Source organism: Portunus trituberculatus, chromosome 11 (assembly GCF_017591435.1).
Source record: "Portunus trituberculatus isolate SZX2019 chromosome 11, ASM1759143v1, whole genome shotgun sequence".
Classification (NCBI taxonomy): domain Eukaryota; kingdom Metazoa; phylum Arthropoda; class Malacostraca; order Decapoda; family Portunidae; genus Portunus; species Portunus trituberculatus.
In genome coordinates, this window is record NC_059265.1 from 3,179,023 (window position 1) to 3,205,379 (window position 26,357).

At 37.9% G+C, this 26,357-nt stretch overlaps 1 protein-coding gene across 3 annotated transcripts in view; it reads right to left on the bottom strand.

Moving 5' to 3' along the window:
* LOC123502363 (DNA repair protein REV1-like) overlaps positions 1 to 25,221 on the bottom strand; it is a 35,183-nt gene extending 9,962 nt beyond the window's left edge. Inside the window, exons 1-8 of one of the 3 annotated variants that reach the window (XM_045251532.1) lie at positions 25,177 to 25,221; positions 12,617 to 12,732; positions 10,512 to 10,638; positions 4,300 to 5,569; positions 1,633 to 1,753; positions 1,066 to 1,219; positions 586 to 758; positions 179 to 328 (exon numbers count right to left, since the gene is read on the bottom strand). In XM_045251532.1, the coding sequence (XP_045107467.1) occupies positions 179 to 328; positions 586 to 758; positions 1,066 to 1,219; positions 1,633 to 1,753; positions 4,300 to 5,569; positions 10,512 to 10,638; positions 12,617 to 12,679 (2,058 nt within the window). In that variant the 5' untranslated portion in view covers positions 12,680 to 12,732; positions 25,177 to 25,221. Of the gene's footprint in view, positions 1 to 178; positions 329 to 572; positions 759 to 1,065; positions 1,220 to 1,632; positions 1,754 to 4,299; positions 5,570 to 10,511; positions 10,639 to 12,616; positions 12,733 to 25,176 lie in introns of those variants that run through there. The other 2 variants (XM_045251533.1, XM_045251534.1) reach the window with 2 other exon arrangements.
* Positions 25,222 to 26,357: the final 1,136 nt, after the last annotated feature.

Below are 26,357 nucleotides of genomic sequence, written 5' to 3' on the forward strand. Positions count from 1 at the left end.
ATACCCAAGGCCCTGGCACTAGGAGAAGTATAAGGAATATCTGTACACATACAATCCTGGCATCTGACAAGTAAAACAGTATATAATGTGAGATTTCCTACCAACTTTCAAAAGCTTACTTTTAACTTGAGTGTGCAGTATATAATGTGAGATTTCCTACTAACTTTCAAAAGCTTACTTTTAACTTGAGTGTGATACATTTTCCCTTCATTCTGATGGCTGCCAGTCTGCTCTCTACTTCAGTTGCTAGCTCACTGATGAACTTGTGTGCATCATTCTGGCAGGTGAATCTTATGCCATAGTTCACTTCTGCTGATACTGACTTCCTCTGAAAGGATTCACTAATTGTAAGCATTTCCTTAAGAATGAAGTATTCAAGTCTTGAACAATGAATACATAACTTGGAAAGGTTATAAAATGCTACTGAAAATGTATCACTAACTAAAGAATCTGTAACTTTTCATAATTTTCAAAATATTTACTACAAAAAGGAGTGAATAGAATGGAATATTACGAAAAAAAAAAAAAATCTTATGGACTATTTCATTATGTTTCAGTCACTGAGTTGATACTTCAGCAGCACACCACATGGTCCCTCTTCAAAGTGCGGGTGTCAATTCCTCGACAGTAATTGTAGAGAGAGTGTCCAGTGCGAGGTCCAAGCAGTGATTGGAGATGAGCAAGGGAACGCTTCTGCAAGTCCCCACAAGTTGTCAACCCTTCAGCCTCCAAACGCTTTCCAGTGGACCAGCCAACACCTAGTATTACATGTTTTGAAAACAATAACATAATCCAACCCCAATACCATTACAGCATTCAGAATAAGAAAATGCATTAAAAATAATAAAATAACATTAACAGAATAGTAATACATAAATCATTCAGAATAAGAAAATGCATTAAAAATAACAAATAACATTAACAGAATAGCTATACATAAATCATACATAATATGTGGACAAAAGCAATGGAATTCTTACTCTTTCATACTTTGTAGCAGTAAAAAGATATAAAGAAACTACAACGGCTCTCAAGATACAATTAACTACAAAAACATGGGCTGACCTGGAAGCTCTGTGGCCTTGTGGTCCTTCATGTAGAGCTGTAAGTCCTCTGGGTCAGCCCAATGCTGGCCGTTGGGCTTAGCATGGCGAGTGGCCATACGAGCCACTAACATATTAGGGCCAAGGCCAGCAGAGCAGGGACACTTGGTCTCTTCCTATGAGTGTGCATGCATGAAATTATGGTAACTAGTTTTATTTTTGTGCAAAGTTCAAGCTTTTTGAGTCCTGACAGCAAAAGACATATTCTGAAACTGTTACAAAGCACATAATAAAATAGTGTTTATCTCTCATATAGTTTACCTATCTGCAAATCTAAGTTATGATACAATTGAAAACGATCTATTATCATCTATTTATATTTAGTAAACAGATTATCAATTTTCCATTTTTTTTTTTTTTTTTGCCCTCTTTTCTATCTTTTATCTTCAAAAGTAAATGACTGTCTGTTCATATAATGTTGGCAAGTTTTCTGATTCCTTCAGGACTCCTCAGCTTGACATATAACAAACGTACCCAATAAATACATTATAAACTCAAGTATATATGTGCATTACATTGTATACGTTACCTGCACTCTCTCCCGCAAGTATGTTGTGAAATCCTGAGGTGACAATTTACAGGACTGCAAGAGTTCTGTCAGATCCACAAACATCTCATCACAGCTGACAGCCTCAATGTCATGGGTAAAGCTGCAAAGGTGAACAGAAAGTATATAATAGAATATATATTTTTCTATGTAAGAGGAGAAAGCTGGACAAAGGCAACAGAAAGAGTAAAACATAAAAGAAATAAAAAAAACCCACCGAGAATGCATCGCTTTATATGCAAGAGTTAACAAAGTGAATGAGATAAATATGTCTTGAAACCTCCATTTTAAATGAGGTCAAGTCATAGGAGGATGAAAATACAGAAGCAGGTAGGGAGTTCCAGAAGCTGAAGACAGTCAGTGGAGAGAAACTGATAAGATGAAAAGCTTTTGATTCCACTCTATTTAATAAAACTGTGTGAGTGGAACCCCCACTACACATACATGGGTGCATAAGCCTCTTGTACAGAGTTAGCAGTAAGGGGGATAAGCAAAACTGGCAGAAATGCCTCGGAATGTCCAACTTCATAAAAGCTGTTTTAACAAGAGATGAGTTTAGACTATAAGTAAAGGAGAGACTGATGATATTTAAGTGTAGAAAAGGGGGGGGACAGTTGAGTGTCATTGAAGAAGAGGGAATAGTTGTCAGGAAGGTTGTGTCAAGTTGATATATGGAGGAATTGAGTTTGTGAGGCATCAAATGCTACTAAGTTTTCTCAGCCAATCAGAATTCTTAAAGGGATCAGAGGTCAGGTATTCTGCAGTATCTCTGCATGATGTGTTAACTTTCTGAAGGGTTGGTTGTCTCAGGTATGACCAGACATTTTGTCATCTGACAATTCATCACCAGACAGTTCATCAAACAGACATGTTGTTGCCGGACAATTAGTTGAATGGATGCTTTGTATTTACGTAGCTATGTATAGGCTTTTTATATTGGCCAAAAACAAAGCAGGAGATGAGGAGGCATTATTTTGTCCACTGCCAATCGGCAGCAGCAGTCTCTTCTTCTTGTGAACCCCTTTAGCTTGTTGTGTTGCTTTTGCCACAATACAGTGGAGATTCAATACTTCAATATCTAAATACTCAACTTTTCAATACTCAAACGGAAAAGTTCAATTTAATACTTGAAAAAATACCTGATAGTCAAACATCCACGCATGTGGTTGTAAACAAAGGCTCCTGGCATCCCCTTTCTCCCTCCGCCAGTTGTGACTTGTGCTGCCCCAGTCATCAGAATAACTTTCTCCTGCATTCTATCTGTATTTTTTTCATTTATAAACTTACATTAAAACCAAAGGCTTATTACTGGTGAAAATATCTGGTAATCAAGCGGCCGCACATTTGGTCATATACAAAGCTCTGTATATGACTCTGTATGTGGCCCTTCTTGCAGCCGCCACTATACCGTTCTGATACCGTATTACTGGTAATACCGGTAATACTAGTGTTATCGCAATATCAATATACCAGATGACGGTGCGCATCCATAGTCCTACCAGTCTTGAAAAAAACATTCTAATGCGTTTTGTCAGTAGCTTTTCATTTAGAAACTTATGATGGCTCCTAAGAGGCTTATTAGTGATGAAAATAAGGAATCTGGTGAGAGTGCAAGTGTTCGTAAGACACAGCACTCCACTGGTGGATTCACAGGAATCACACCAGGAGAAAAGTTACGATGACATTTTTATGGATGGTGACTCCTCCTCCCCACCCTTTTCCCCTCCTCTTCTAAGTTGTCTATCACCAGTCTTCACTTACGGTATGTACAAATCAAAATTTTAAAAAATACATTGAAGTTTATCTATAAACTTGAGGTTTTGCTAAGATCAAAACAAACTATATACATATAGGTATAAATAGTCAAAATTTTTCATACTCGAACAGCAATATGGAACAAATTAAGTTCCGAGTATTGTCTCCACTGTACTTGTGTTTCTACTCTTCTACTGCCTGCTATAATGGATATCATATCTTTGTATTCATATACGATCATGCCATGAGGATCACCTTGGCTCCATGGCACTGAGTGATAATTCAGAGACGTTCTGTTCCTTGTCACAATCCTCACTCCTCTCTCAGTCTGGAGCTAAGACACTGTGAGTGGATTGTTTGTCTGTGTGTTCATCTAGTGTCCTATACTATTGTGTCCAAGCATCCTTCAACCTCCTCACAGGAAAGTGATTACAAGAAATCAAGAAAGACTGCAACTATTGAAAAGAAGTTCGAAGTATTTGATCACTATGCTTGGGAAGAAAAGACCATGGTGACTGTCCATGTAACGGGACTGAGGGAGAGCACGTTGTGTATCATCAGAGCTAATAAAATGAGAATGGAAGCTTTTACTGTTTTCATGACTTAGTGATGTATTAATAGCTTTTATGGTTTAAATAACAAAATTCCCAGAATAGGCATAATTTTCCAGTGGCCAGGAACATAAACCCCTCCTCTATTACCATTGTTTTCTATGGGAAAATTATGTTTCAATAACACAACGTCTCCAGGAACATAAACCTTGCATTAATCAAGAGTTGACTGTATGTAGCTGAAAAATTACTTTTATTATCTGAACGTGACATACATAAAAGTGGAACAAATACGATTACTTACCCACCTATTTATGTAAGTGCCTCCAAGCCCTATACTCACCTGCCCACAATGTCATATAGCTTGTAGGATACCTCCTTATATCCTTCAAAGTCATAGGGAATGGTCTTCAGGTGCGGACATAGCTTCAAGGCAGGGCCAAGGAACATGCCATTTCTTACACCTGCCTTGCGTGCCTCATAATTACATGAAGCAATCTCAGACAATGAACTTGTGTCATCAATAAGGTCAATGGTGGCAAATCTCTTCTCTAAATGTTTAGTATTTTGTTCTCTAAGCTCATCATCATCCTGCTGTTCTGTTGTCACATCTTGATTTTTAGTAGTGGATCCTGTTGCAAGTATCTTGCCTTTTAATTTATTTTGTGCACGCTGTTTGTGGTAGTTTAACTCAAATTGGCGATCCATTCCTTCCCTTACATGTCCCTGGGAGTTCCCTCTTCCATGGGTCACTGCCACCGGTTTGTCCCGAAGTTCCGGGTGCTTCCGAAGCCCAACAGATACAAAGAAACAGTCCATGTCAATGTGCATGATTACTCTCTTGATTTTATCTTCAAGAGATGAAAATTGGAAACTTTCATTTACAGTTACTCCATTTTCTGACAACCCCCTACTTTTCATCCATCCCTTTAGTTTCTCTCTGCCAGGAAAGCCATCACCTTGGTTTTGCATTTCATTGATATATTCCTTAAACATAGCACCCATTGTTGATATGTGATGGAGTCTTGAGTTGTTATAGAATTCTGAGAGGAACTTTGGGTTGGCAGTACTCATTGCATGTCCCTTAACAGGACTGTGTTTTTTGTCAATGTTGCTGCTAGGAGAGTTGGCAGAGCTCACTTCATGTCTCTTACTGTTTCTTTCACCCTCTGCTTTTACTTCAGTATCTTCTGAGACTATAACGTTATCCAGATGTGCACCCAGAGCATCATTTGACAAATTTGTCAAAGAAATACACTTGCTTTCTTTGCATCTCTTGATTTTTTGTTCATCCTTCACAGAAGGCTCATCTTCCACACTCTTACGAGGCTCTGTATCTTTATCAGGTGGCAGCACTGACTTAAACTGTAACTGTGGTTGACTCTTGGATTGGTTACCATAGAGAATATACTTGGTATAGTCAAGCAGATGGTCTGCAGCAAGAGAGTCTGTGATCCATTTGGGACTGACAATTCTCTCTGTGTTCATGTTCTTGATCTTGGTGTCTGGGAGGTTATTGGCAATGATGTGGGTAGTTTGGCTGCGAGAATAGTAATGGTGGTAGGTCCCACCGTGCACCATCATCAGTCGCTTCAGTTCTTCAGCTGTGGGTTCTGTCATAATGGCCAGGAATGGATTAGTTAGGTACTGTTTGCAAGGTAATAAACCTTAATCTGATTAGTTTCAAGGCTAATTAATATTCTAATCTTGTTATACAGAGTTCCATAACTTCCATAGTTTCTACTATTTACAGTAATGCTGCAAAGTCATGGTTACCACAATACATACAATCATAGAGAAATTATCATTACTTAAATTACTCATAATTTTCACTTAATAGGCAAGGAAATATAAAAAATGTTGTTTCAGTGTATATCTTCTAACCAGACATAGGCATGATTATGATTACTAATAAAAAATCATAATCCATGGCTGTGATTATGTAATCATTATCAAATCACAATCAAGAAGCTTAAAATGTGTAATCATAGTCAAATCATAATCAAAATTTACTGTGGTGATATCATAATCAGATCATAATAAATTTTTCTTCATAATAAGCAGTGATTATTTATTTATAATTTCCATGAAACACTTTACTTTCAAGTCAAAGTATGTTTTAGAAAGCATTGGCACCATCTCATGTTTTAACTTGCTTGTCTACCATGATATAAGAGAAGGTTGGTTAAAGTGGACCAGTGGTGCAAAGTGGACCACTGGGTTTCCCACCAAAACCAATGATACTAAGTTTCAAACAGCAGCTGCAATATCTTTCAGTAACATAATGAAAATTACCCACAAGCTTTGGTACTGAAAGAAAACTTGATTTTAACTGAAGGGATCTAAGTTGAGATTTTTGTAATACTAATCAAAATTTAGATACCTTTATAGTTATATAGTTTTTTTTTTTTTTTTTTTTCTAAAGAACATTGGTAATATTGCTAATATAAGCAAGGTTGGTGTGAGAAAAGAGAATGCCTGGCCACAGGGCTACATATTATTTAAACATGTCTGAGTATCAGTCGTGGAAATGGCTACCAAAGTTTGTGTATTTACCTTGTTGTTTACTTAGTTGTGAGATACAGAAAAATGCTGTCCTGCCTCCCAATCTGTTTCTATCAAAATTTTGCTTAAATTTATGTATAGTCTTTGTACACACCATTTCATCATAAAGTTTTTTCCACAGTGCTATACATCTATGAGGAAAGCTGCATTTCTTTAAGTCTTTTCTGCAATCACACATTTTCAGTTTCCTCCCATATCCTATGGTGGACTTCATATCAAGTTTGATGAGATCATCTCAGTCCAGCTTCTCTATCCCTTCCAATATCCTATATAGTGCTATTATATCATCTCTCTCCCTCCTTTCCTCCAGTGTAGTTAATCCCAGTTTTTCTAACCTCTTCATAACTATATTTACTTAAATGTGTAGGGATTTTTGTTGCAGCTTTCTGGATTCTTTCCAGTTTCCTGATGTCTTTTTTTAGATTTGGTGACCACACTAATGCTGCGTACTCCGAATGTGGGCGTATCACTGTTGTTATCAACTTTTTATCATATCTCCATCAATGTACGTATGTAAATACTGCTCTGATATTTGAGTAGCTAAGCGAGAGAACGATCCGAGCACCATTTCTTAAAAACTGCAAAAAATAGCTTCTAAAGTTTTACATTTTAATATTTTGGAAACCTACCATATGATTTCTGTAAAACATATATCAAAACACACCAGGGCATGTCAGCTTCCCAAAGGCATGAAAAATACTTTTGATCCAATCATACATTCAGCAATTATTGATAGCAAAAAACAGTCCAGTCACTTGTGGAGTTCAAGTCAATTTGATGTATACTTGTAAATTAAGATAATAGAGATGATAGAAATTCTAATATGAAGTAAAATTACAAATATACTTACCACACTTATGTAAATATTGACTGTTGAAAGTTGATTCTCCCTTTCCTTACCCTCTCCCCTCTACCCTAACCTTATGATTAGTTGCTATAATCGAGCACCTCATCATTATCCTTGTCAGGAGGCATGACATTGTGTTCAACTGTGCCAGGCCTTCTTGTCATCTGGCATGAGGTATAACAAGCTTGTTAGGTCACTGAGCTTCTCTTAACTGAGGTTTAGCAGGGCATCATACAGGGCTGGGAGGGGGATAGTTCTCAGGTCGAACTTCTGATGGAACCATGCTCCTTTCCCTTTCATCAGTCAGACCTTGGTAACTGTTGTTGTTACTCTCACTTGTCCCTTGCACAACATCAATAGCTTGAGGGTCATCAACATCACTGTCAGAGCCATGTGCACCTGTTGTCCAAATCAACATGAAAATGTAGTACAATCCAAGATACGTTTGTACTAGCGATGTAGCTCAAAGTCGAGTCTCCGGGAGGTTAGGCAGTTAGCTCATTGGCCACACAATGCCTATGTCACAACATCACGCATCATGTTATTGGCTGGCTACCATGACAACACAGCTCAGGGTGCTTGGATGTTTCTCCCACGGAGTACATTAAACCAGGAACCTCCATGTCAACAGAAGCGAGAAATACAGAACATTGAATCAAAGTTTAGACTGCATTCTTATCGAGAGAGAATAATCTAAGCAATATCTAGTGGAAGAGGATCCCTTGAGCTACCATTAGTGTGGGTATACATTTTCGCTGGGGATCATTTTCCTGTGGAGCCACTCATTTCTAAGTAGAATATAAGTTTCCCTGTGATCTTGTAAATATGCTTATCAAACGGGATGTTGCTGGAAATTATTACTCCCAGGTATTTTTCTTTGTCCTTTTATTAACTTATTTGTTTCCCATGTAATAAGTACCTTGTTCTCCTAGCACTCTTTCCAAACTCTTTCATTAGTTAGTGTGTGTTTAAACAGTTCTACATATTACTGTGCTCAAACATGTAGAAGTGTACCTAATAAATAAAACTTGCTACCTATTTCGGCATTGCTTTTTCTATAAATAATCACTCCAAAATATGATTATAAGCATAATCAAAAAAGCAAAACTCAAGTAATCATAATTAAATCAAAGTCAGAAAAATTAAAAACAAGTAATCATAATTTAATCACAATCCAAAAAGTATTTCAGACCATAATCAAAATAAAATCCTAATCATTTTTTATAATCATGCCCATGTCTACTTCTGACAACTGTGAACTTATCAATAAAGGGTTCTATTTACAATAGGATAAAGAACATACTCCTCAGCATGTCTCAGACAGCCATATTTGTCAGCAATATTGAAACTACTAGAATTGTTTTAAGTTTTGTAAAATCTATTGTTATGACTCAGGATATTTTCCTGTATGACTGTACCTATCATTTTAAGAAGCACATAAGCCTGTCACTAGTATCTAGATCCTCAGCATTTATGGATATAGTCTGCTATCTAAAACCGAAGCTTGATATTTACCAAATGATATTCATTGCAATGACTCAAACAACACCTTACAATTTACTCACCTGTAGCCTAATTCAATTATGTGAATACAGTGGTACCTTGTGATAATGGATTTCACAGTAACGGATTTCACTCAATCACAGACCAGTCATAACTATCCAGATCTTTTGTGACCATAATGGCAGGGTTTTTTCCCATAACACTGTAGTTTCCATGTGGCCATCTTTATCTACTCCCACATGCTAAATAACACTGCTAATCGTTCCGTTCATCTATAATTTACAAAACATGTAATAAAGTGGAGAACCACAATCACTTGACTGTGGGGTCACCATGGTGACAATCCTGGCTGGTTAGAAATATGACCTGCCAGTGTTAACTGACAGTAATGCATTTCAGTTTGAATATTGTTGAAAAAGCAGAGAAAATGACACTGCCATACTTAGAGAGAGAGAGAGAGAGAGAGAGAGAGAGAGAGAGAGAGAGAGAGAGAGAGTGTGGGGATGACAAACAAAAACAAACAAACTCTCCAATCACTTGATTTTTTGTCTTCATTTAGCATTCTTTGGAGGTTTAGAATTTCATTTCTCTCTTCTTTTAATTGAGGGTAATTTAATGTGAAGTGGTCTAGGCTTTCTTCTTATAGATGACATAATGAGCAAAGTGTATCCTCAACATGGTATGGAAAGTAACTACACAGCTGCTTCTCCAAACCTCCAACCCTCCCTCTCTCTCTCTCTCTCTCTCTCTCTCTCTCTCTCTCTCTCTCTCTCTCTCTCTCTCTCTCTCTCTCTCTCTCTCTCTCTCTCTCTCTCTCTCTCTCTCTCTCTCTCTCTCTCTCTCTCTCTCTCTCTCTTCTTCCAAGAAGTACTTGTTCACATTGAGGATTACTGCCTTATATTGGCTGTGAGGGTGGCGATATATCAAGCTTGCACCAGAACAACAGTCTATAGTGAGACTGCATATGTAAGGTGCAAGGTATTGGCACTCAGTTAGAAAGATTTCGCAAATATCGGAAACACACCCACTTATATAGAAACAGAGACAGTGGAAGAAATACAGGGACAGAGGGTAAGGAGGTGGGGCAGGGTTAGAGAAAGAAGACAAGCCTGTGATCAATGGAGAGGTAGCAATAGTGTAGAGGTGGTTTAGTCTGACCCTGACAATCCCTTGTCTCTCTCCCCTCCTTTGTCACCTCAAACAGTCATTAAATGATTGTTAAGGATGCCACTGGACCATATGAGAATTTGCCATTACACCACATGGGAAGCTATATCTTTAATTTACCTATTCTTGGTAAGACACATTTTTATCACTATACACTTCTTAAATGAACTCTTCTATTTCAGTATTGAGCATAGAATAAGGTGGTTTAAATGTTAAAAATATTTTGTTTTGCATTATTGAAAGAACAAATTACTAAAAAAGGAAAAGGGGAGGGAGGGGTTAAGGGTTTCATAGACAAATCATTCTAAGTAATGGACAATTCACAGTAACAGACAACCCCTCATCCCAAAAGTGTCTGCTATCACAAGGTACCACTATATAAACGAATATATGTACATACATTATAATTCAAGGCATCTATTCTCATTCACACAAGGTTTCAAAAAGCTGATGTGCAATCACTCCATACAAACCTGTGTAACCATTTACAAATATTGCTACTCCATGGAACAATCCTTTATTCTCCTCCCCTTCTCTGGTGCTGACAGAATTTTTATACTGGTCCTGCAGTTTGGTAATCTTAGCAGCCATATAGCCACCCTGTTAAATAAAAGACACTATGAAGAAAAGACTATATTCAAGGATACATTGCTCTTAATCTAATATGCTTAAGTTTAAGATGTATGATAAAGTGGCATGAGGCAGTCATTTCCATATGAATTTAGCTGAGTGTTGGTAACCAAATCATCTTCGTGGGAATTGATTTTTTTTTTTTTTAACATTTCCTGAAAATTTGTACTTGAGCATTATGATTCCTGATTCTGATCACTTGTGATAAATTTTTTCTATTAATGAAAAATTTCTTTGAGAAAATGAAGTCTACTTAAAATTTAACAGTTACATACTTCCATCAAACAGTAGTAATATCTCTAACATATTTGTTACAAAACTTGAAAATAACATACCCACTAGATTCTTTGGAACTGCAATAATAAACAGGATAAAATTATGAAAAGGAGTATATACAGGGTGTCCCAAGAGTTGAGGTATGTCATGATCAATTCATTCAAACATCTTTGCTTTTTTTTTAACATACATATTTCAGGATAGAGATGTACCGATGCATCGGTATCGGTATCGGAATCGGCAGTATCGGCCCATTTTTTGGGTATTGGTATCGGTATAGGCTTATTTTATGCCGATACTTCCGATACCTAAAAGGAATTTATTACTTAGTGATATATTCGATATAAGATATTGATGATACCAAATTAATATAATACGGCGTATTAAGTTTCCGTGGTGATTACCGTATGTCATAGAATACTGTTTTCTGTGGTAATAAGCCACAACCTCTAAATTGGACGCGTATGAAACACGTATAGGCTGAACTCCGGCATCCTGTCACACGGTCAGTCATGAGTCACCACGCATTCTCACTGTCTCTCAGTCAGACGCTGCTCCTCCACCCACACAAAGTTCACACAGGTGAAAAGCTTATGTTTTTAACTATAATCTAAGAATGCCAAACTTCAGATATTGAGAATCCAGCAAAATGATTTGGTATATATATATATATATATATATATATATATATATATTATTATAAATAACAGCATATTCTTATTTGATTTATAATTGACAGTGCTAGTGCTAGCCTTTTCCAAGATACCATACTGGAATAGGTGGAAGCTTGAATTATATATGTATATTAATTTTAATGCAAGTTTAATTTTTGAGTTACTTGTGTTAACCTAAGGATGTAAAAATTCCATAACTAAGAAAGTAACGATTCTGTTTTGTAATCATGTGCATTGTGTATAATTTGTTGCATATTAATTATTTAAGATCATAGCAATACACTAGAAATTTAGAATAAACTAAACTTTTTCTATTTAATTGAAAAGATTAGGTGAAAGCTCATTTTCTGAATTGGTCTACTAATGTCTAATGAATTAATATCAAAGGATGTCAGATTTAATTAAAGAGAAACATACACAACAAAATGAGTTTCTTTTGCTAATATTTTGTGTCTGTTTTACAATTTTAATAATTTTTAAAATATTTTTGATCGCCAAAATATCGTCAATAAAATTAATAATGAAAATGCACAAGACCAAATGGTCGCTAAAGGAGTAAGTAAGAATTTAAAATAACTGACAAGAATCAGAAGACTGAGAAGATATTCATTCCAATTACTGAGTAATTTACCTTTGCAAATGGCTTCAAAAAGCTTCTAGGATTGCTCCTATTTCACAAACGTTCTCAGAAGGACTTACAGCATCTCCCAAAACAAAGCCTCCCATCTGATAACGCTCGCCGTCCACCAACTCATCCTGGTGTCCAGTGCAGTAATCACTATAAGTAGTAGTATCAGTATCGGTGGTATCGGTATCGGTAGTAGTATCAGTATCGCCCCAATTAGGTGGTATCAGTATCAGTATCGGAATCAGCCAAAATTTTGGTATCGGTACATCTCTATTTCAGGACATGATTATTTTGATCATCAATAATAATAATAATAATAATAATATGATTAAATACTCAAACAACTTGATATATTAGCTACAAGGCTTACCGCTTCTTCGAAGCCACTGGGCCCATAGCCTCTCCGACGCCGCCCACCCCCTCGACTACACATGACTCCTTTTGCTTAGTTTCTGAGCCTCAATGGCTGTGGCCCTCATGAGGTACCTGAAATTGGAAGTTCTGGTTTTTCATACAGACAAATGTAATAGCATGGATATTGGGTACCAAAATCAGCAGACTGACTACAGGTCACTGGAGTAATACTTTACAAAATAACAGAGGAGAGAGATTTGGGGATAATGCTTTCTAGAAACCTAAAGTACTTCAATATCCTGAGTGGGAAGATCCTGGCACAGCTCTATCTTTCTTTAGTCTGCAGAATCCTGAACTATGGTGTCCAATCCTAGGATGGGACATCCAAACAAAGCTGTTCCAGATGTCACACAAGAGATGCTGCCACCTTCAGATGCTGCAGTAAAGGCGAGGCAGGGGGTAGTATATATATTCAAATAAATAAAATAAATAAATAAATAAATAAATAAATAAATATATATATATATATATATATATATATATATATATATATATATATAAATAAATAAATATATAAATAAATATATATATATATATATATATATATATATATATATATATATATATATATATATATATATATATATATATATATATATATATATATATATATATATATATATATATATATATATATATATATATATATATATATATATATATATATATATATATATATATATATATATATATATATATATATATATATATATATATATATATATATATATATATATATATATATATATATATATTTTTTTTTTTTTTTTTTTTTCTATGTGAGAATGGCATGCAGGTAAGGGATGCATGCAATTAGCAAGCTGAAAAGAGGAGTAAAAGGTAGCAAGAGATGCAACACTGTGGTGGTGAGAAAGTAGCTGAAGAGAGTCAGTCAAAGAAAAGGAATTTATAAGATGAAAAGCTTTTGATTTCACTTATCTAATAAAACTGTGTGAGTAGAACTGCTCCCCATACATGTGAAGAGTACTCTATACATGGGCAAATAAGGGCCTTGCATAGAGTTAGCATTAGGGAATGAGAAGAACTGACAGAGATGCCTCAGAAAGCCTAACTTCATAGAAGCCATTTAGTAAGAGATGAAATGTGAATTTTCCAGTTTATATAATAAATAAAGGGCAGACTGAGGATATTCAGTACAGAAGTGTCACTGAAGTGTAGAGTATTGTTGAAAAAGAAGAGGGGATGGTTGTCTGGAAGGTTGTACAACATGTATAACACAAGAACAGGCTGTGATAAACCAAGGTTTGGAAGGCTTAGTTGAGAGAGAGAGTCAGGAATATACATCTCCATACTGGACAATATCACCATTGTTATGCACTCAGCACACTATGGTGGTGGGTGGATTCTATCCAAGTAAGAAGTGAGCGCCCTCTACCTCCTATAGCTCAGTCTCGTTCTGTTTCTGCTCTCTTTGCCTCCCTTTCTGTCCTTTCTTGGGCAGCCAGGGTTTTTACTCTCAGGGATACCAGTATACTTGCCCAAGGCTGAGCTAGCTGGTAAGGGTGGGGGCTTGCAACTCCTTCCTGTAAAAAAGTCCACAGCCGCTATCAGAGTTAGAGGTAGAGGTCGGGGTCTAGGCGCAGGCGAGGCTCTAGCCACAAACCCGATCCAGTTCTGCAACCCTTCGGGTGCTAAGGCACCAGAGGGGCTAGCCTACCTGTATGATGGATGCAGGGGATAGCTTGTGAGATCCCTGTGTCTCGAGAGGGACGGGAGGATCCCCTCGCCCTATTTTTAACTTTCAGGGTGTTGGTGGGGCTGCAGACGTGGTGCCTGCCCATTGGACCATTTCCGGGGAAAACCTTCAGAGGGTTCTACGTGTAGGCTCCTGGAACGTCCTGAGCCTCTCAGAGAATCACCGACTGCCTCATCTATCAGATGAGCTCAGTGGGCTGAGGATGGATATGGTGGGACTCTTTAAGACAAGAAGGCCTGGCACTGGTGAGACCAATAGCAAGGGTTTTACTTACTATTAGTCCAGCATGAGCACTAGTCACCATGTCAAGGGGGTAGCCATCGACATCTCCAGCAGAATGCAGCCGTCCATTATAGAGGTTACTCCAGTTGATGAGTGTATAATACGACTAAGGCTGAAGCACAGTCTAGGCTTCATGTCTTATTGCAGTATATGCACCTACCGAGGTGTGTGAAACTTAAGAGAAGATGTTCTATGCCAAACTCGACTCTGTACTGGACCAGTGTCCCTGTCGTGATGCACTTATTCCCTTGAGTGACTTTAATGCTGGCACTGGCACTGAGAGAGCCTGCTACAAGCTATGTGTTGGTCTCCATGGCTTTGGTACCAGGAACAACAATAGCTCTTTCCTTCTGAATCTTGCAAGATCCAGAAGGTTGAGAATTGCAGGTTCTTGGTAACAGAGACCAGAGCTGCACTGATGGACTTGGTATAGCAATGCCGGAGGGGTAGCGAAGGAGATCGACCATATCCTTGCAAGTAATCATTGGAGGATCCTTCAGAACTGCAGGTTTTTTTTGGAGTGCCGAGTTCTTTGCGACTGATCACAGGCTTGTTGCTGCTACACTCAAGCTGCACGTCAAGTCCAGAAAGCTTCCAAGATGTGACCACACTGTGTTTCATCTTGAGAAACTGAAGGACTTGACATGTGCCCAGGAGTATGCAGTGACAGTCTCCATTCAGTTTGGAGTGCTCAACACCATTGAGGACCCGGTAGAGCTATGGGGATACCTTCAAATGTGAAACTCTTGAGGCTGCCAAGGAATACGTTAAGGAGCGCCCAAGGTCACAGAGTGGCTTCACCTTGATAGAGATGCTGGACAGTATTGAGGAGAGTTGCACTGCCAGGCTTGCAGGGAACTGTGATCAGTACCCAGAAGCTGATCCTGCATATCGGGTTATCTCCGAAAGGGATAATCCAGCATGGAGGAGGCCAAGGGGATGTCCACAGAACTCATGGTTGCAGCATTTTGATGCCTCTTGCTGGGAGTTACTTGGCATGGGAAGGGAGTGTGCATGGCTCTATCTTCTCTGTTTAACAGAAAACTTTTCAAGAAAGCTCATATTTTGAATGACAATCTAATGAATTATACTCTAAGGATGTCACATTCAATTAAAAAGAAAGTTTTTTTTTCTTTTTATGCAAGAGGGAAAACTGCCAAGGGCAACCAAATAATAGAAAAATAGGGGCACTGGAAGCAGTTTCCCTAAAAGATTTCAAAAATTACTCAAAAAGCTAAGACAAATGTCTTGACACCTCTCTCTTAAAAGAAGTCAAGTCATAGGAAAATGGAAATACAGAAGCAGGTAGGGAGTTCCAAAGTTTACCAATGAAAGGTATGAATGATTGAGAATACTGGTTAACTCTTGTATTAGTGGGCTTGACAGAATAGGGATGAGAGGAAGAAGCCTTGTGCAGCAAGGCTGCAGGAGGATGGGAGGCATGCAGTTAGGAAGATCAATAGAGCAGTTATGAAAATGAAAATAGCAATAAAAGATAGAAAGGGATGCAACATTTTGGCAGTGAGAAAGAGGCTGAAGAATGTCACTCAGAGAAGGGGAGTTGATGAGATAAAAAGCTTTTGATTCCACACTATCTAATAAAGCTATATGAGTGGAACCCCCCCACACATGTGAAAAGTACTCCATACACGGGTGGATAAGGCCCTTGTACAGAGTCAGCAGTTGGAGAGGCGAGAAAAACTGGTGGAGACGCTGCAGAATGCCTAACTTCACAGAAGCTGTTTTAGCAAGAGATGATATGTGAAGTTTCCAGTTAAGATTATGAGCAAAGAAAAGACCACAGATATTCAATGTGGAAGGAGATAGTTGAGTGTCATTGAAGAAGAGGGGATAGTTATAATAGTTATATGGGAGGCTGTGTCGAGTTGATAGATGGAGGAATTGAGTTTTTGAGGGATTAAAAACTATTAAGTTTTCTCTGCCCAAATCTTAGAGATTAGAAGTCAGGCATTCTGTGGCATCCATGCATGATCTGTTGACTTCCTGAAGGGTTGGTTGTCTCTGAAAGGACATGGAACAGTGTAGGGTGGCATCATCAATATACGAGTGGATAGGGCAAGAAGTTTGGTTAAGGTCATTAATGAATAATAGAAAGAGAGTGGGTGATAGGATAGAACCCTTAGGAACACAATTATTAATATATTTAGAAGAACAATGGCTGTCTCTCACAGCTGCAATAAAGCAGTTTGAAAAGAAACTTGAGAAAAAGTTACAGAGAGAAGGATAGAAACTAGAGATGTACCGATGCATCGGTATCGGTATCGAAATCGGCAGTATCGGCCCATTTTTTGGGTATCGGTATCGGCTTATTTTATGCCGATACTTCCGATACCTAAAAGGAATTTACTACTTAGTGATATATTCGATATAAAATATTGATGATACCAAATTAATATAATACGGCGTATTAAGTTTCCGTGGTGATTACCGTATGTCATAGAATAATGTTTTCTGTGGTAATAAGCCACAACCTCTAAATTGTACATGTATGAAACGCGTATAGGCTGAACTCCGGCATCCTGTCACATGGTTGGTCATGAGTTACCACGCATTCTCACTGTCTCTCAGTCAGACGCTGCTCCTCCACCCACACACAAAAAAAAGTTCACACAGGTAAAAAGCTTATGTTTTTTAACTATAATCTAAGAATGTCAAACTTCAGATATTGAGAATCCAACAAAATGATTTGGTATATATATATATATATATATATATATATATATATATATATATATATATATATATATATATATATATATATATATATATATATATATATATATATATATATATATATATATATATATATATATATATATATATATATATATATATATATATATATATATATATATATATATATATATATATATATATATATATATATATATATATATATATATATATATATATATATATATATATATATATATATATATATATATATATATATATATATATATATATATATATATATATATATATATATATATATATATATATATATATATATATATATATATATATATATATATATATATATATATATATATATATATATATATATATATATATATATATATATATATATATATATATATATATATATATATATATATATATATATATATATATATATATATATATATATATATATATATATATATATATATATATATATATATATATATATATATATATATATATATATATATATATATATATATATATATATATATATATATATATATATATATATATATATATATATATATATATATATATATATATATATATATATAGGCATTTGCATTATTGTAAATAACAGCATATTCTTATTTGATTTATAATTAACAGTGCTAGTGCTAGCCTTTTCCAAGATATCATACTGGAATAGGTGGAAGCTTGAATTATATATGTATATTAATTTTAATGCAAGTTTAATTTTTGAGTTACTTGTGTTAACCTAAGGATGTAAAAATTCCATAACTAAGAAAGTAACGATTCTGTTTTGTAATCATGTGCATTGTGTATAATTTGTTGCATATTAATTATTTAAGATCATAGCAATACACTAGAAATTTAGAATAAACTAAACGTTTTTCTATTTAATTGAAAAGATTAGGTGAAAGCTCATTTTTCTGAATTGGTCTACTAATGTCTAATGAATTAATATCAAAATATCGTCAATAAAATTAATAATGAAAATGCACAAAACCAAATGGTCGCTAAAGGAGTAAGGAGTAAGAATTTAAAATAACTGACAAGAATCAAAAGACTGAGAAGATATTCATTCCAATTACTGAGTAATTTACCTTTGCAAATGGCTTCAAAAAGCTTCTAGGATTGCTCCTATTTCACAAACGTTCTCAGAAGGACTTACAGCATCTCCCAAAACAAAGCCTCCCATCTGATAACGCTCGCCGTCCACCAACTCATCCTGGTGTCCAGTGCAGTAATCACTATAAGTAGTAGTATCGGTATCGGTGTTATTGGTATCGGCCCAATTAGGTGGTATCGGTATCGGAATAGGCCAAAATTTTGGTATCGGTACATATCTAATAGAAACCATAAGAGAGTAGTTTTGAAATTAAAGCTCTGTGCCAGACTCTATCAAAAGCTTTGATATGTCTAATGCGACAGCAAAAGTTTCACCAAAATCTCTAAAACAGGATGACCAAGACTCAGTAAGAGATGCCAGAAGATTACCAGCAGAGCAACCTTGACGGAAGCCATACTGGCAATCAAAGAAGATTGTGAAGTGACAGATGTTTAAGAATCTTCCTATTGAGGATGGACTCAAAAACTTTAGACAGGTAAGAGATTAGAGCTATAAGACGGTAGTTTGAGGGATTACAATGGTCACCCTTTTTAGGAACAGGCTGAATGTAAGCAAACTTCCAGCAAGAAGGAAAGGTACAAGTCAATAGACATAGCTGAAAGAGTTTGGCCAGGCAAGGTGCAAGCACGGAAGCACAGTTTTTGAGAACAATAGGAGGGACCCCATCAGATCCATAAGCCTTCCGAGGCTTTAGGCCAGAGAGGGCATGAAAAACATCAATACAAAGAATTTTGATTGAAGACGTGAAATAGTCAGAATCATCCACAGCAGAATCTTTAGCAAAGGTTTGAGAGAAGAGTTCAGCTTTAGTTATTGGTTGGAGATGTTTTTGACTATAAGTCACGAGGGGAGTTGGAATTTGAAAGATTTTGACGTTGCCTATTTATGAAAAAGTGTTTGGCAAGTTGAAGAACAAACTTGGCATGATTCTGGGCAGAAATATAAAGTGCATGAGATTCAGGAGATGGAAGGCTCAAATACCTTTTTGGGCACCCATTCTATCATGTACAGCACGAGAACAGGCTGTGTTAAACCAAGGTTTAGAAAGTTTAGGTTGAGAAAAGAATGAGGAATGTACACCTCCATGCCAGACACTGTCACCTCTGTTATACATTCAGCAAACAGAGATGGGTCTCTGACACGGAAACAGTAATCATTCCAAGGAAAAATCGGCATAATACCTCCTCAGGTCCCCAGATCTGGTAGAAGCAAAATGCCAGAGGCACCTCCACTTTGGGGGATCCTGACAGTTTTAATCTTTTATATGCCACTTACATTACTTGCACATACATGGCAATTTTAATATGCATCTTGCTTGGACAAGCATTTGTGTCATTTAATTAAAGTTAGATATACTTTCTTTGCCCATTCATCCATGGGTATAGGTGGCTCAATTCCTACTCTGCAACTGCTATGGAAGGTTGCTGCTCTGATTGCAACCTTGGCTTGCATTTTATATCCATGCAATAACACCACCCATCCCCAGCACTGCAGCCACCTCTTACTTCTCAGCACATATAAAGGTATTATTTTACTTTAACACGAACAGCAAAGTTGGCTTTCATTACCCTTCTCACCTTAAACACCTTGTTCTTTTGATTAATTTGAACCCAAACGTACCCGTCAAAAATTGTTATTTATCAACTTATTTTAAGATTAACTCACTGCTATGTCAATGGCAGGAGGCAACGCCCCACCATGTGCAATGGGCAGGCAGGCACTGAGGAATGCCGTTTTGGTGTGCGTGATCATGTGTGTTTTACATTATCTGTGCAAGCGCGATATATTACGATGGCAACTGGTTCTTTTGTTTACACGTGAAACTAATAACCAATAAAAAAAAAAGTTTATTCTGCCAATCATCGTGTTGTATTTAAACGTGTGACAAGAGAAGCAGTTCAATTTGAAATAAATCAGTCTTAGGAAGATGTCACCGTGTGTAGGGTTTAGCATGCACCACTTCCTTGCTATTCACCAGATTTTATTAAATGACGAAAAAAGCATAGAATTCCTAAGGGACCACAGTGTTTTTCCTAATGCAGTGGAGTGCCTCAAGTGCCACAATCCCTTTAAACTAAGAGAAAAGACTTGGAGGTGCACAGGCGCTTCTTACATTCCAATAAGGTAATGACTTCCAATATATATATCTTAACTATTGCAGTCAGGTTAGGTTGGGTTGGGTTAGGTTTTGGTTAGTGCAGTTAGGTTAGGTTTGGTTTGGTTTGGTTTGGTTAGGTTAGGTTTGTTTGGTTACGTTAGGTTAGGTTTCATTTAGGTTAGGCTTGGGTTAAGTTAGGTTAGGTGTGATTATGTTAGGTTAGGCTAGGTTACTTTAGGTTTTGGTTGGGTTAAGTTAGATTAGGTTTGATTATGTTATCAGTACATTATTACGCATTTATCACTATACACACCGTGGATTGCGGAAGTGGGGTAACAGTACGGTACACGATGCATCTCGACCCGGTAGACGCAGCGATGCGCCCGTGTACTCTGTGTACGAGGTCCTGCACAGTGGGCACGTTGGTGGCACAAAAGTGTCTTATTATAGTGCTTACCGCGGTGTTAGCTTGGGTAATTACTTGCATGGCATACATCAGTGGGTCGTCAGCCTGTCCATTTCTCTCGGTTTCCATCTTCATTGTTTTTCGCGAATATCTTTCAAACTAATGAATTGATCGGAATGGTACTTTGACACTGTGTACAAGACACCTTCCGCTAATTTTTGGTCATATTAAGCATTACCAAATGGTGTTAGTAAAACGAGTATTTTCAAGAGGAGCCTTTGGAAAGCAGTGGTGGTGAGAGAACAAAGCGTTTCAGAATACTGAACTAGGCTGTACCTGAACACACACACACACACACACACACACACACACACACACACAGAGAGAGAGAGAGAGAGAGAGAGAGAGAGAGAGAGAGAGAGAGAGAGAGAGAGAGAGAGAGAGAGTACATCTAAAGGAAAACGAAGGAAAAAGATCAAAACGGAGGAATAGGAGGAGGAATGAAAAAAGGAAGAGGAGGAGGAAAAGGAGAAGGAGAAGGATAAATGGGAGGATAAAGGAGGAAAAATGGAGGTCAATGAGGAAAAAAGGAGGAGGAAGAGGAAGAAACAGGAAGAGGAAGAGGAAGATGGAAGAAAAAGGAGGAAAAAAGAGACAAGAGGAAAAAGGAGGAAGAGGAGGAGGAGGAGGAAAAGGAAAGATAAGGAGGAATATATGGAGGACAAGGAGGAAAGAAGACAGAGGTAAAAAAAGTAAGACAAGGAGGAAAAGGAGGAGGAGGGAAAAGGGAGGAGGAAAAGGAAAAAATTAGGGAAAAGGAAGAAAGAGAGGAAAAAGGAAAATGGGAGGAGGAGGAAAAAAAGGAAGAGGAGGAGGAAAAAATGAAGAGGAAAATGAACAAGGACGAAAAAGGGAGGAGGAGGAGGACAAAATTAAGGAGGAGGAGGAATATGGGAGAAGTAGGAGAAAAAAAAGAGGAGGAGAAAAAAGGAGGAGGAGGAAAATGGAGGAAGAAAAAAGAGAGGAGGAGAAAAAGTCAAGGAAAAGAAGGAAAAACTGGAGGAGGAGGAGGAGGAAAAAATAAAAGAATAAACAAGAAAATAAACTGTGAAAAGAAAAAAAAAAAGAAATTTTAAAGAAAGATAAAAAATAAAAAAAAAAAAGGAGAAAAAAATTATGAAACAATAAAGACGAAAAGGAAAAAAAAAAAAAAAGAAGAACAGTTTGGGAAAGAAGGAGGAGGAGGAGGAGGAGGAGGAGGAGGAGGAGGAGGAGGAGGAGGAGGAGGAGGAGGAGGAGGAGGAGGAAGTAAGTGACAAGAAGAAAGAGGAAGATAAGAAGAGAGAGAGAGAAGAGAGAGAGAGAGAGAGAGAGAGAGAGAGAGAGAGAGAGAGAGAGAGAGAGAGAGAGAGAGAGAGAGAGAGAGAGAGAGAGAGAGAGAGAGAGAGAGAGAGAGAGAGAGAGAGAGACAGAGAGACAGACAGACAGACAGACAGACAGACAGACAGACAGACAGACACACAGACACACACACACACACAGACAGACAGACAGACAGACAGACAGACAGACAGACAGACACACACACACACACACACACACACCCGGTAGCTCAATGGTTAGAGCGCTGGCTTCACAAGCCAGAGGACCGGGGTTCGATTCCTCGGCCGGGTGGAGATATTTAGGTGTGTCTCCTTTCACGTGTAGCCCCTGTTCACCTAGCAGTGAGTAGGTACGGGATGTAAATCGAGGAGTTGTGACCTTATTGTCCCAGTGTGTGGTGTGTGCCTGGTCTCAGGCCTATCCGAAGATTGGAAATATTGAGCTCTGAGCTCGTTCCGTAGGGTAACGTCTGGCTGTCTCGTCAGAGACTGCAGCAGATCAAACAGTGAAACTCACACACACACACTGACAGAGACAGACAGACAGACAGACACACACACACACACACACACAGACCCACACAAAACAGTGAGAAACAGACGATATCCTATGTATCTCGTTTATTGTATGTCGTGTGTTGTATATACTATGGATAGTAAGGCTAGGATTTAGTTCAATATAAGTTTTGCGTCGAGACGAGTCGCTGTCTTTCAAACTTGAGGTAATGTCATCTTGGATGTCTCCCACATCAGTCATTATATACTGGCGTATGAGACTTGATGTTGGTGAATTGCTGTTAAGTGTTAGGTTTACGACAAATATGAGAGGGTCGTCTACCATATCGGATCTTTGTTGCCACATCTTCCGGAAAAATTTGTGTTGTTTATTCTTTACACATTGTCGAAGAGATGGGTACCCATCCTCTATATAGTAGACTTCGTTGCAAGTAGATCTTCTAACAATCAGGAGCTCTTTCATACAGCGGTTATAAAGGCTCGTTATAGGTTTAAGGTCGGCAGTCAGCCAAGACTCGCAGCCATATAGCAATGCTGACATGAGCGCCGCGTCTAACAAACGTCTTTTCACAAAGAAAGGAATGTCATTATTTTTCTTCAAAAAGGATACATATTTAGGACGTGTGGAATCTTTGTTGTTGCGTGTGCTCGGGCAACGGATGAGACGGAGCCATCACCAGTGAAAGGTGATCCAAGATAAACATATTTATCGCACCACTCCACCACTAAGTCATCCACACGGAGGGCCTCCTCCTTCTCCACCTCACTTCCATTTACCACAAAGAATTTTGTTTTTGTGTTGTTTACTTTCATACCATATTCATTACAATACTGCTTTAAAATCGTAAGTTTTCTAATCATGTTTTCTCTTGTAGTAGCAATCAGGACAGTATCATCCATTAGGACAGGAACGTGAAGCCAGGATATGAAACCATCAACTCCCGCCCCTTCTTTTAACATCTTAATAAGATCATCAACAAAAATCATGAAAAGCAAGCATGAGGTGGGTGACCCCCTGGCGCACACCAAGCGTCACCACAACCAATGCTGCTCCCACCACTTTCTCATTCACGGCGTACATGCAGCGCCGCCAGCTTCACCGCGCCGCACCCCAAACGTTTCAGTACGCGGAACAGTACTTGGCGAGGCACGAGGTCGTATGCTTGGGAAAAATTCACGAAAGTCACATAAAATTTATACTTTTTTCGCCTTGCGAGATCACACAGGATGCGAAGAGTCACAATATGCTCCACGCATCCTCGTATCTCTTGAGCCCCGGCTTGTTCTCGATATGGTGTGAACCATTGTTTTAATCTTGAGCACAAAATCAGATCATAGAGTTTCGCACAACTGTTAATGACACTTATCCCTCTATAGTTTTTCGGATTCGCTCTGTCTCCTTTCTTATAGATATTGAACATCTTACCACGTGTCCAGGCAGCAGGGTAAATCCTCCACTAAACATATTATTAAATATAGCTGTGAGAGCAAGTAACCAGGGGCCAGGTAACATCTTCAATATCCCAGGCGTAAGACCATCTGGGCCGCAGGCTTTGTTTGCTTTCATATTTCTGGCCTCACATTCTGTCTCACATATGTACACTTATCGGTTCGTCTAACACCGGTATAGTGACCTGACTACTGAAATCATCCCAAGACATCGGTATATTTTGAGAGTTCTGGGTACTCTCTATATATGTTTTAAATTCTTGATCAAATGGTTTAGTAAGGTTCTCATCAGATTTAAATTCACCTGCCCAGTTTATAGCTCTCCATACTTCTGCGTCATCTTTATTATTCGCTATTCTCTCCCATCTAGTCTGTGTTACATTTCCACTCCCTGCTGTGTTAAATGTGTGTCGCACACACACACACACACACACACACACACACACACACACAGCTTGCCAAGAAAAGCTCGACGGTGTGGACGTGTAATAACACCTACAGTACACAATCACCCTCCCCACGCATTATAACTACCATACGCATAATTAACTACCTTAACTACCCTCCACCAGCTAATTGTCCACATGTGAAACCTTCCTAGTACAGCCTGTCCATCCCGTCACTGTCCCATCACCGTCCCATCACTAATGACACTGTGGCACCATTAATAACTACCTTTCACATACACTCACTCCCACACGTCACGTCACCCCTTCAATGCATTATTATACAGCTTTCTAGTCAATTATCTGCCCCATTACCGTCCCATCATGTTCCTGCCCTCCACTCTATTAATACACTCACCCTTTTACTGAGCAGGTGGAGCTGGTGGACTAGGTGGGGCAAGCGGGGCGGTCACCGTGTTCCCAGGTCTCGTGTCTGGTGATGAAATAGACGTCTGGTCACTGATTGTGTTGGTGGAGGTGGTGGTGGGCAGTTGCCAAATGGAAATATTCTAACTCACCAGATCCACCTTGAAAAGCCGCTAAAAGGTCGCTAAATCATTGTTGTACATGCTACTAATGTTCCTAGACGAAGTAAGTGACTTGACTTACACATAGGCTAATCAGTATAAGGCCCCGTTGACTCTAATAAGGACCGTTTATCCCTCCCAGTGACGCAGAGCAAACTCGTCTCAAGAGCCTCGCTCGCCACCCTCTCATCACTGGCCTTTTAAATCCGATTGATAATTAATTGATTGATTGATAAGTTTATTGTTGTAGCAGTGTATACACCATCGAAATGTTGTCCATTTCCCTATGAATGAACCTATCAAATTACCAACTTATCTATCTATCTATATACACACAAGCATGTAAATATCTCCACTAGCACCGCCAACACCCACACCTAACCACCTTCGCCATCATGGACGGGAGTGTGTCAGTTTACACATTACTACGAATATTTCCATGCAACTATATTGTGGCACCATATCACCTCAGACGCTGTGGTGCCATTCAACAAATTGTTGACTAATTTCGCTTCACTTGCAAACCAGATATTGTTTTGCATCTCTTTCAACTGATAGGAAAACAAGTCGATACATTATGCATTTTATTATATCAAGAGATATTGTGTTGCCATTAGAAATATATAGGAGTATCATTCACAAGGTATCGTCATATCAATAGGTATAAAAAATAAATACAAGTAACAACAACTGCACCACGTTACAAGACATTGGCCAGACACTTAAATTAAGTATTGCATTGAAAGACTCACAAAACATCATCTTGGGAAACGCGTAACAATACCTTTGTGCTTCACAACAGAAAACAAAAAAAGACACTTAATGATCTTTCTTCGAGACATACAAGAAGGAACAGGTTGTTGTGATCACTACAGACACAGCCACGTCTACATCACACCTTGCAATACTGTGAGTGAGAAGCACTACTACTACTACTACTACTACTACTACCCTTAACAACTACTACTTGGTACTAATTTACTGCCATGGCCTGGCAGAAAGACACAACGTG